This window comes from Coenobita brevimanus, chromosome 1 (assembly GCF_032717465.1).
Source record: "Coenobita brevimanus isolate Jiangsu-jjx chromosome 1, ASM3271746v2, whole genome shotgun sequence".
Classification (NCBI taxonomy): domain Eukaryota; kingdom Metazoa; phylum Arthropoda; class Malacostraca; order Decapoda; family Coenobitidae; genus Coenobita; species Coenobita brevimanus.
The window spans coordinates 67,269,405-67,282,582 of record NC_136954.1 but is presented as its reverse complement, the minus strand read 5'-3'; the positions used below and the strand labels follow the sequence as shown (position 1 = coordinate 67,282,582).

The 13,178-nt window shown below is 38.9% G+C and overlaps 1 protein-coding gene across 3 annotated transcripts in view; it reads left to right on the top strand.

Moving 5' to 3' along the window:
* The window catches only part of mub (poly(rC)-binding protein mub), a 159,972-nt gene that overhangs the window by 124,723 nt on the left and 22,071 nt on the right, over positions 1-13,178 (top strand). For all 3 annotated transcript variants that reach the window (XM_080278906.1, XM_080278972.1, XM_080278929.1), the window contains exon 7: positions 5,429-5,540. In XM_080278906.1, coding sequence (XP_080135032.1) covers positions 5,429-5,540 — 112 coding nt within the window. The remainder of the gene's footprint in view (positions 1-5,428; positions 5,541-13,178) is intronic.

Genomic DNA, 13,178 nt, shown 5'->3' with positions numbered 1-13,178 from the left:
CTTTAATTGGTACTGTAAATTGAGGGGAATTGGCAAGTCAGCCTCGAGCAAAGCAGTGGAATTGCAATATATATCAATTTTTTTTATGTAATTTATTTTGGACCTATTGGGAAAGATGTTTACTTACAATGAGGATGTACGGGATATAAATTATGAATCCCTTTGTTTCCTATAGTGAAATAATATGACGTATGCAAGTATTGAAGCACCTGGTAGAGAATTTGTTTCACACTTAAGTGCCCCTTGTATATACACTTGAAAGTTAATATTCTTTAGTTTGTATAAGGAACTGAACCAAGCAAGTCTTAGCACCCTGAGATGCAACTCACCCTCAGACTAGCACTTGAAGAAAGTGGTTCCCTGTAAATAAATGCAAGAGAAATAGAGGGGCTCTCAGTGGAGAGCATTTCTCCAACAAGGGAAATGTAATTCCCAAACCACTTTTCATAATGGATTAGGGTTTCTTATCACTGATTAGGGTTTTGCAAGAAATGTTTTATGGATCCAGAATCTGTAATACGTTCTGGATCGGTCCCAAAAGTTAATCGATTGTTCCGTGGGACGTGAACTATCTACCCTCCAAATTTGGTGCAGATCTCTCTTTTAGTTTCTGAATAATCCTGTCAATGGACAAACAGACATGCAAACAAACAATCAAGTGAAAACATACTCTCATTGTTGGAGAGATTTATGCCAACTATATCAAATGACAATGCACATTTATTGTCTGACAAGGAGAGTATGTTTTCACCCCTGTATGTTTGTTTGTTTGTCTGTTAGCAGGATTACTCAAAAACTAAACTAGAGGCCCCTCCAAGGGGGGAATCACACCAGCCATGAGCCAGTATATCTGGCATGGCTCACAATATGACCTTGACCTACTTTCACCAATTTCAGACTTGTAGATTTTCATCTCTGCTACACACCTGTAAAATTTTGTGATGATATCTTCAGCAGTTGCAAAGTTATCATGCAAACAGACAGACAGACAAACTGAAAACAATACCAGCTTCATTATCATGGCAGGTAAAGAGAGATTTGGACCAAATTTGGTGGGTGGATAGCCCATGTCCCAGGGAACAATTGATTAACTTTCGGGACCAGTCCAGATCATATTACAGATGCTGGATCTGGAGAACACTTTTTGCAAAACCCTAGTCAATGATGAAAAATCCTAAGCCATTATGAAGAGTGGTTTGGAAATTACGTTGCCCTTGTTGGAGAGATGCTCTCTGCTGAATGCTCCACTAGCCATCAATGCCTACTGCTGGGCAAACTTGAACCTTGACAGTATGTTAGAATATTTGGGTAGTAATTTTGCCATCAACATTGTTTTTGTGATAGTGATTCATTGTCACTTTTTTTTTTTTTTCCCCCCCCTAAAGATGGGGATAAAGTAGAATCTAGAAAACAAGGGAAGACAAAGTACAAAAGTGATTCACTGTTAATTAAGGAGAAATAAATGCCATTTCTCCCACTTTTCATACTTGTGTTCCTTGTTTCTTGATGCAACCTAATCCCATCTTTAGGTGGGAAAAGAGAGTCATCATGATGAGTCAGAATATAAAAGACCTTATCATGGTGAAGAAGTATTGTGGGAAGAAGGGCCAGGGTGATTATATGCTGTTTGAGGTGGAGTTGTTGGTATTATAAGCCCTCCTGCTTGTCTGTAATCTTTCACTTTAACTTGGCCTAGATTTTTTTTGTGGTTAATTTTATATAACTGTGTGGCAGAAACTGATACTGCTTCAGCTCATCATCTTTCCTATAGCACTTTTTCATGATTAGCATTATATTTTATTGTTAATCTGATATTGCAACTCAGCATCCCAGATGGAAAGATGGCAATTTTAGGCCAAGTTAATGTATAATTAGTAGTGTCCCGCCGAACCCTGCCCCCAACCTTACAACCAGTGTATTATATTGCTCCTCTTTGCTGTGTGCATAGCTCTTTGCTTTTATTATAATACTATTTATAAATTTTATTGAAGAATTATGCCCCTATATGCAAGTGTTTATGGGGAAGATGCAGCAGTTATGGCAGCTTGGACCCTCTTTAGGCACCATGTTGTATAGTGTGTATATTGGGTATGTGCTATGCAGTAGAATATATATATATATATATATATATATATATATATATATATATATATTTATACAGTATATATACAGGGTGTCCCTGGAGGTAAGTAAAAAACTTTGAGAAATGACAGATGGAATTCTAAGCAAAAAATGTTATATGAACATGTGTCCAAATCCCAACCGTTATGGAGCTACAATTACTGATAACCTTATGGGCGAAAATGGTCTCCTTCATATAATTCACCCATAAGGTCATCATTAATTGTAGCTCCGTAACGGTTGAAATTTGGTCACATGTTCATATAATATTTTTTCCTTAGAATTCGCTCCTCTATCATTTCCCAAAGTTTTTGACTTAACTCCTGGGACACCCTGTATATATATATATATATATATATATATATATATATATATATATATATATATATTCTGTCTTTATTCATGTCGAAAGAGGGTGCAGGTTAAGTCAAAGCTGTTATATCTTGTGGCTGAACTTATCCTTTATGTGGCAAAAATTCTTCCACTTGATCACTACTTTCCCAGTTTAAATGAAGATGCTGTTAATTCACAGCAAAATTAACCCCTTGAGTCTGATAACATATTCATTTATTTCATTCATGGACCCTCGAAACAATTTTATTCTGCTTAAGAAAATAATTTTGAACTAGGGAGTTAGATACAGATATGTTGTACCAGGTGCTATATCTGACCTCTTCGCTATGGAACATCTAGAAGGTGAATCAAATTGTCTGGAGGTAACAGGAACAAAATAATTGAATCCGTGGGCTGATTCAGGGGGTTTATATTTAATTTCCATTATTTGATTTATGGTTTTATTCATTCATTCTGCTGCAGTCTGTCTTGGTTATAATCGTGTTCAAGATTTTGTAAAGTAAGATGTAGTGTTTAAAAACCATTATTTTTGCATGATAAAAAAATGTTATTTAAACACTGCAATACTGAATTCCCCCCACTTTATCTTCTCATTCAGTTGACATCTTATTGCTTTATTTTTGCAGCTACTAGACAACAAATTTTGGCTCAGTGTAGACCTCAGATTCCAGTGTTGAGATATATTTTTCATTAAGCTTTTCACTGTGAGGTTTCTTTCCGGAGTTGGGGAAAAAATCTGATTCAGGGAGTTAAAAATGGAAGATAAAGTAAATAAAAAATGAATGAATATGGTAACCAGTGGCAAAAACTCAGACAAAAAGGACTTAGCCACTTGGATACAAGAGATATTCTTTGTATTTTGTGCTTTTGGCTATCAAATGGTCTTATCATATGAAAGGCCTTGTGAATTCTGTTTGTCCATCTGTCAGTCTATAGCCAGACGCCATAATCCCGTAAAGGGTGGCTGTTGGACTTCTGAGTTACGGTAGCTGTTTTACAGGGTGGGGCACTAACCCTCCACCAATCCACTTGCTGACATGTAAGGAACAATTATGGATTGGCTATTTGGTTACCACCCCGTGTTGTAAATGGTTTCCTGGCATACAGGAAACCTTTAGGCATGTCACTTAATGTAAAGTCACCTGAAAAGGAAACATGAGTCATAAAAAGTGACAGGAAAGGTGGGAAAAATAGGAAGAGAGGAGGGCAGACAGAGGAAAAGAATGATAAAGGTGATGGAAGAAGTAGGCAGCGCTTCATCAAGTGAGTGGTTGATGATTGCCACGACCCACCATCACCTCTTGAACTGATGGAGCTTAAAGTTAAATCTAGCTCCTCTAGTTTGAATAGTTTATCCCAAGCTGAGGGAAGATTTAAAATACCAGGAACTTGAGTGGTGGGGTTTACCATCCATCCATCCATCATTCAATCCTCCAGTCCTACATTGCCCCATGAGGAGCGTTGGAGCCCGGGGCTAGGCAGTTGGTCCCGACATTTAAGATGAGAGTGACCAGCCTCACTCATCCCTGAGTGGCATTACATGAGCAGTCAACCCCAACCACCCCTTGGATATAAACCTTCACCAGCTCAATCCGATTGGAGTGCAATAATTACCCACTAAACCATCAGGTGCCAAAGTTTGGTTATATGGTTACATAGGATTTAAAATTACATTTACAAAATGAACTTACCATAAAAAGTAAGACTTAAAGTATCAGGGCCATTAATAATGTGGTCTTAAGTTGCAGGACCTAATAACAAGGACATTAAGAGACATAAATAGTGTGACTTAAAATAATGACCTAAATTAAAAAGAATTTCAATAATGCAGTGTAAGTAAGGCGTAAAATAATGGGGACTTAAAAAATAGGGATGGGTAATGGGATGTGTATAATTGGACTTTAAGAATGCTGCATTAGTAGGATCTAAATAAAGCCAGAAAGGTATTTAGAATGGACTTAACTAATCTCAAGAAGGGTGACAAGTAATGAGGGCTTGTGACATGTTAAAGGACTTCAGTACTGAAGGTGGGGGGGGGACATAATCCATTAAGTCAGGGAATATTTCTTAGTGGTAAGTGGGGGTGACCATCATCCACTCACTCATTGTAGTGCTGCCTTAATGGTCTGTACACAGAGTGACAAGCCAAATGGTTTCCTGTAACCCAGGAAACCATTTAATACTCAGGGTGGTAACCATATAACCAAATTATGGCACCTGGTGGTTTAGTGGGAAATTAAGGCACTCCATTTGGATTCAGCCCTTGCAGGTCCATATCCAAGGGGTGGTTGGGGCTTGTTGCTCACATAATGCCATTCAGGGATGAATGAGGATGGTCACTCTCATCTTAAATGTCAAGACCAATTTGCCTAGCCCCAGGCTGCTACGCTCCTCATGGGACATCGCAGGATTAGATGATGGATGGGTGGATACAGTAGTTCTTTGTTTTTATTCTCACCATCTCCAGATGATTTTAGTCAGATTAAGAAACACCTTTTGAACAGGAGAGAATAGATACAACTGTCATAAGCCCCATCAGTAAGAGAGGTCTTTCTTAAGTTGGGGAAAAAAAAAAAAAAAAAAATGTCTGCTAGCTGCAAGGTATGCATAAAAGGATGTAACCTGAATTTGGGAAGGTAAATAAAATCTAATAGGGTGTTTTGTAATGTGACTTTAACCCTTTCACTGCCAGGAATGAAACTGGGAATTTTATTCAGGCTAAATCCAGACTACAGTTTGTATAGTTAGAGAATATCTTAACACTACATGATTTAATGAAGAGTTTTCTTCCCTTTAACTGCCAGACTCCCTCAGTTGAACAGTATCATGTGATAGCCTGTGTAAAATAACATGATCTGCTTTTAGAAAGCGAAAGGGTTAAATAAACAACGTCTGTCTTTCCACCGCCACTAACCTTCCTCCCTCCCATGTCCATCCCGTGTTGGCCGATCAGATGTCTAAGCTTGGAAACAACTCTCCCCTGGCTGGCCTACTGGGTCTGGGAACACTGGCTGGCGCTAACCCTGGCGGCGGAGTCAACCCTCACACTGGTAACACTGCTGATGGTAGGTGATAGGCATACAGTGTGGAGGGATTGTTGAGTGTGAGGAAGTGATGACTGTGTGTGTGTGTGTGTGTGTGTGTGTGTCACTGTACATATCTGTGCACAGACATGTGCATTGTGTGTGTGTGTATATGATAATGATGTATTTACCTACCGGATTTGAGCTAAGCTTGTGTTGTCCTGTCTCTTTTTCTACAAATACAGTATTTATTATCCAGTCTAGATTTAAACACATGGATGCTTACTGCTCGCACCACCTCTCCCTGTAAATTGGTTCAGTTGTCTATAGTTCTGTTTAGAAAACTAGATTTCTTTACATTACTGAGGCATCGACTCTTCTTCAGCTTGAATTCATTTCCTCTTGTTCATCCATAATCTTTCACAAAGAGGTCCTCTCTGTCCACACATTCTGTTCCTCTTACTCCACTAAACATTGCAGTCAAATCTCCCCTCTCTTTCTCTCTCACACAGGGTTGGCAGTTTCAGCTTTTGTAATCTCTCTTCATAAGACAACTCCCACAAGCTTGGTGTTAATTTTGTGGCTATCCTTTGTATTCATTCAAGTTTACTGGTATGCATTTCAAGTGAGTGACCCTATCACTGCTGCATATTCCAGTCTTGGTTTTATCATGGTCACTATTAACTCTCTCAGTATCTCTTCATTCATATTAAATGTCACTCATGTTGTTCATTAACCTATAAGTTCCACTAGTACAGTAAACCCTCTCTCATTGAAACCCGAATAAATTGGATATCGGTTAATTCGGATCTTTTTGACCGCCAGACAAATGATTTTAATTTGGATAGAAATACGAATTAAGCGAGACAAGTCTGAACAAGGGTTCCAGTTGGGGAATTCCTCGCCACGCTGCTCATTTCAGCCCGAGTCTCTCTCCATAACAGACATGCTCTGAGTGGTCTCCATCCTAAAACGTGACATACATTTACATGTAAAATAGAGATAATATATTTAAAGATAGGTTATTATAAATACATCAGCCGTTAGAGACCCAAGACAGTGTGTTTACATACGATGTCGCTGACTGGACACATCAGTGCATTCTAACCTAATCTCACCAGCTAGTTTTGCCCCTAATACTCCCCATATAAATTTTAACCACAAAGGATTGCCACTAACCCTCTTGAAAGTCCTCATTCCCAATCAAGAAAAAACATCTGACGTAACCAACATGTCAGTGGCTGCCCAGCTGCCCCAGCATTACGCATATTTCACCAGGAACCACTTTCGGCGCATTCACTGGGGAAAAAAAAAAAAAAAAATGCAGTGTGAAACTATTTTTGAAAGTCATTAGTCATCAACAATAAAAGAAAAAAATATATATATATACAGAAGTCGTCAGCATGGAGTAATTGCATACTTCTCACTTCTCAGACACAAATGAATGCAGTAATTGTGAATAATACACAAGTCAGCCAAGCAGTATAATTTGTATGACAGTATAATTCACAAGAACTGAACCCACATAATTATCTTACCCAACTATGTACAGCAACACATAGTGTCTTCACACACCATAAGAGCTGAATTTTCTCTACCAAAGACAGTCAGTTGATAACAAAGGTCAGGCACAAAGCCTTTTCTTTTTTTTTCTTGACACTCGTTGCACTAAAGGCGAAAATATGAATTTTACTACTCCTTCATCGTTAACTTATTTTTTTCCAGCAAAGAAACTATCCACCTCATAAACACATCTGGCTCATTTTATCTGTGTGATCTTTTGCATTTAAAGTACATCATACGTCACTTCGCCCAACAATTTTACATTTTCCTTTGGAATAAATGCTATTTAAGACCCTGTTCACACCAGTAATAGACATAAAGCATGAAACAAATGAAAAGGAACCAAAGAATGAGGAATTAGAAGTGACTGTAATTCAGCCATGGTACTTAGAGCACGTCTGTGGCTGCTTTCTCTAAGATTTGGCAGTGGTGAAAATGCTCTTGAAGCACATACAGTAATCCAGTGTTGTGCTGCACTTAATTCTTTGCACTGCGAGTTATAATTGTTTAACACTGCACATTGTTCTTAACTGCACCACGCCAGTTTCAGCCGCCAATTTGCGCTCCACAGTTAATCCTTTGCGCTCTAAATTCTAACTTCTTAACATTGCACAACACTGTAAATTCCCATGTGGTCCAGTGGTGAGGTATTGCAGTTTATTCAGTTTATTCACAAAAAACGATAATGTGTGGCATCTGTTGCGATAAGCATCTACTCTCGATCGGAGTTAGGCAGTAACTGTTGATGAAGGGTAAACAGAGTTGCCAGATTGCAACGGCCACATTACCAAAGTCCTCAATTTTCATTACCAAATTTAACTTTTCTTTACCAAATTCATAAAGCTAGCATTTATTCTTCACTAATTATATATACAAGTGGAAATACATGTAATCACTCTCCTTATAATTAACAGCATGTTGATTATTTTCACACTATGTAGGCTAGCAGATTAATCAGAGAGAGCAGACAATCCACCATCTCCATCCTGTGTATCCTCATACATGTGAAAAATCTGTTTGGAAATGCATTATTCTGATTCATTACCAAACGAATTTTTCATTACCAAATTGGCCCACATTTGGTAATGAAAAATACCAAATGGCAACCCTGACAGGGGAGGGGAGAGGAAGGAAGGGGTGAAGGGGCCGTGGTGTAAACAGCTGTTCAGTGCTGCGCGGCAATTTCAAATTACGGGTGGGAAAAAATTTGGATTTTGGGGGGATTTTTTTCTTTTTTTGGCCATTTTTGGGTTCTGAAGGTCCAGGCCCACAATGTTCAGTAAGTGGAGTGTTCAGAAAGTGGGTGTCTGGATAGTACAGGGATTACTTGTATATGGAAAATTGTATTTCTTGTTATCCTTTTTCAGCTTCATTCCATGACATCTTGTTACTCTCCCATCCTATACAGACAGATCTTCTCTGCCAATTTTTTCCACTCCCATCATGGCCCTGAACAATGCAATCATTTTACCCCTTTCTCTCCTTTCTTCTAAGTTAGACAGGTCTGGCTTGTCCAACCTTTCCCAGTATGACAGATCTGCCAGGCCAGGGACCATCTTGGTTGCTGTTTATTCACTGCAACGGCAGTTCTGTGTATTCTCTCGATCTTGTTTATATCTTCCTTTTTACATCGGGACCACATTACTGCCACATATTCCATCCTGGGGCGGATCGTGGCCACTGTCAATTTTTTCATCATCTCCTCTTCCTTTTAATGAAATGCTACTCTGTCAAGAGATTATTCATCTCTCTATCTTGTTAATGTGTTTTTCGGGTTACAAATTATCCTGGACCAACACTCCCAAGTCCTTCTCTTGCTTTTGTGATAGGTTCATTACCCATCAAATAATTGATTCAGTGATGGTCTCATGGTACTTATACCCATTTCCAATATTTTACATTTTTTTTGCATTGAATTTTATTTCCCACATCCGTCTCCACTAATGAATCCTATCCAGGTCCTCCTCCAGCATTTTAGTCTTCTTCAACTTCTACTTTCTATATGATCTTTGCATCATTAGCAGACAGACTTGCGTTAATGTTTATTTCATCTTTCATATTGTTTGCGTAAATCAGGAACATTATGGGCACTGACACCGAGCCCTGCGGGACTCCACTTGTTACTTTCCTCCATTCAGATATCTTGTCCTTTTATTACTGTCCTCATTTGCCTGTCTCTCAAGAAGTCTCTCATCCTTTCCAAGAGGTTCCCCTTCAGTTCTCCTATGTGTTCTGGTTTCCACATTAGTTGCTTGTGTGGTACCTTATCTGAGACTTTCTTTGGATCTAAATACACACAATCCACCCAATTATCTCTCTGTTGTAGCACGTCAGTTGCCCTTGAGTAGAAGCTTAACAAGCTGGAAACACACGAACTTCCACTTCTGAATCCAAACTGACTTTCTGCCAAAATGTTTGTCTCCATATATTTTATCCATTTGTCTTTCAGAATTCTCGCACAATTTTGCGAACAAGCTGATCAGGGACACTGGTCTATAATTCTGGGGTTCTTCTTTGTTCCCTCCCTTATAAATTGGTGCCACATTGGTCCTCTTCCATTCCCGAGGCACTCTCCTCTCTTCCAAAAAACACACAATTAAACTGTTAATCTTATCCACCAGTTGTTGTCCACATTCCTTTAGTATCTAATTAGAGATCCTGTCTGGTCCTAGGACCTTCTTCACATCCTGAGCTTCCATTAATTTGTACACTTCTCGCACTTCAGCTTTTACATCTTGTAACACTACATATCTGGTCACTCCCTCCTCCTCCACAAAATCACTTTCTCTAGTGAAGACTGATTTGAAGCATTTTTTAATTATTCCAGCTTGCGTACCTGCATCTTTATTGACATTTCTTCCCACTTTCAGCGTATTGATGCCTTCCTTTTGTTTCAGTTTACCATTAATAACTCCTCTGTCTTTCTTTCCTTCAGTCTTTCCTTGTCCTTCTGTCTACTGGTGACTTTACACTTCCTCTTCCATCTTTCATTCCTTTATTCTTTCCTCTTCCTTCTGCCTGTGGGTGATTCTACACTGAGTGACAAGCCCAATGGTTTTCTGTACACCAGGAAACCATTTACTATGCTGGGTGGTAACCATGTAACCAAATTTTGGCACCTGGTGGTTTAGTGGGTAATTATTGCACTCCAATCAGATTGAGCCAGTGAAGGTTTATATCCAAGGGGCAACATAGGATTGGATGATGGATGGATGGATGGATAAAACAGTTTAGGTTCTTCCATACATTTGTTAATTATACCTTTTTCAAAGTTTCTTCCTCTCTGTGTAATCTTTTATGTTCATTTCTAGTTCTTTTATATTTTTCTTTTATTCCATCATTACCTCTCTTTCTCCATTTATTCCGTGCCTTATCCCTTTCTATTTTTGCTGTCATACAGCTTTTGTTGAACCAGTCATTTCTGCAGTTCTCTTTACAACTAACTTTTGGCACATGTTTGTCCACACCATTATTATTGAAGTCTAGAAAGATATCCCACTTCTTCTGTATCTCTCTTGTTTCCCTGATTTCTTGCCAGTCCACTTCTTCAAAAAAATTTCTCAGTCCTGTAAACTGTATGTTCTCAAAGTTTTATCTTCCATGCCTGTATAGCTCATCTCTTGTCTCCCTATTTCCCTCTATCATTTTGAACTCTATTACTACATGATCACTCTTTTCTTTAGGACACAGATATTTCAGAGATTCATTTGCATCAGGTTCTTTGGGTAGAATTAAATTTAGTCTTGTTGGTGTGTCATCACCTTAAGTCACCCATCAGGATTATGTTGTTGTTTTTCTCAATCACTTTCTGTAGGTATGTAGCCATGTCCGACAACATCTCCTGATATTCCTCCGCATTCCATGACCTTGTCTTGGAGGAGGACATATGCTGCTGTGATGTCTATCTTGCTTTTCCCTGTGGTTTCTAGTACAGTATCATGTTTATTACTTCAGCCTTACCCTCGCCTAGTTAAACATTATCCACATTTATGTTATTCTTCACTGCTATTATCACTCCTCCTCTCGTTTTTTCTTCTCTGTCTCTTCTCCATAGTTTGTATTTCCCATCTCCCATTTGGATTTCAGTTTTCTCTCATAGCTTGGTCTCCACAAAAGACATAATGTCTGGCTCATTTACCCACAAGAAATTGTCTGTTTCCAGCCTTGCTGAGATTAAACCGTCTACATAAGTGTATGCCACTTTCAGTCTTTTTGCATTGTTTTTTATTGTCCTCTCTCTTTTGGTACCACTTCCTTAATTTCTGATCCATAACTCCCCAATAGAACTTTGTTCTCTCTCTCTCTCTCTCTTGTTTAAGCATCCTTTCTGTTTTATTTTAGCTCTCTCTTCCTTATTTGCATCTCTCCTTATCCAGATATTTTTAAATCCCTCCATATCAGCTAATTGCCAAGTCTTGTTTACCATGACCTGAGATTAAAATTTTACTTTTAGTGGCCTTGCCCTTCCCTCCACATATTTTCCCAGCCTAAACACTTCTTCGATCTCCTCTTGGGCTTCACCATTTTCTTCCATAACCATTGACACTTCTTCCTTCGCCCTTCTCAGTTCTTCTTCACTTTCTCTTTCTAACCTCACTGACACAGTTTTTTTTTTTTTTTTTTTTTTTTTTTTTTCCAAACCTGAGATAATTACACATTTTTACTTGTCTGCTACATCTCTGACAAGTGATTCTTCACTTTTATTACCCTAACCACTTTTTTCTCTACCTTTTCTTGGTTTTCTTTCTTCTTTTGCTCTGTAATCTCATTTAGATTTATTTTCCCCTTTTCCTGAATTTTCTTCCACCCCATATGCTCATCCTTGATTTCTTTAATGTGTTCATATTGCATCTTTTTTTTTTTTTTTCTATTGATACTCTTCAAGTTTTCTTCTCATCTTATCTCTTTCTTCCTCAAACCTTATTTTCTCTTTAAAGCGTTCTGTTTCATTTGAGGCTGAATTATTACTTACTTTTGATTTTGATATATCTCTCTCATGCTTTGCACTCTGTGAACAGATGCTTTCCACCTTGCTTTTTACTTCCTTATTCTTTCTCTTGTTGTAGTGTTCATTCCTACGACTGTCTGATTACAGTCACCGTTTGCATAATGCGAGAATATTGTACCCTGAAGCTCCCACTTTATGAAAATTCCTCGTTACCGGGCCATAAGTTTACATGTTAAAGAGTTTCATGGTACCCAGGCCAGCCTCAGGTTCACTGTTTGGGGCAGTTTTCGTGGTTTATTTTCCAGTAGATTTACCTACCTAATAAAGACGTCATTACATACAGACACTAGAGGATTCCCCACTTTGAATGGAAGAGGTTGTGGGCTTGCTGGGGGGAGGTGGAGTTGAGTTCCATGACCATAAAAAAGTGCAAAGATCACACAGAGCATGTGTGCAGCCAGACCGAGGGAAGAGGGTAGGCTTCACTGGGGCAGCAATGCTCAGAGGACTGTGATGACACCCTGCTCAGACAAGTGACAGCTGTATGTCAATTGGCTGATGCAACCTGCGCTATGACTATCACTGGCTGCGTTATGTCTGTTCCCACCGCGTTATGACCCCATTTTTCCCATGTTACGACTGTTTGAACCATAATTTGGGGCCTCTGGCCACGTTATCTCCATCATTGCAACACAGCACATTTTTCAAAAAATGGCCAGCATCCTCCACCCACGATATGTTTATCACTTTTGCGTTGTGACCCTTTTTTGGCCTCAAATTTTGCCTTCTGTGTTATGTGAGTTTTGCACACTAGGATCGGGCATTGTTCAAACAGTGACTGTACTGACCATACATTTTTAAATTCCTGAGCATTCCTTTCAGCCATTTTCTCTACTCCTGCTGCTCTTGTTTGATTCAGTTTAAAACTCCCTCCACTGCAGTCTTCATTGGAGAATCCCACAAATTCACCTGCACAGGATATAAACAAAGGACTCTCTCCTTCCACCATTATACACCCATTCAAAAAATTTAAACTCCTACCGTGTCTTGTGCTCTTATTTGATCAAATCCTCCGTTTTTTTTCTCTAATGTCAGTGGAGACCACCACTCACTCATTCAGTTCACATAATCACAATAGGCTGGCCTCCTTTTCGCTGTGGTTTTAGCCT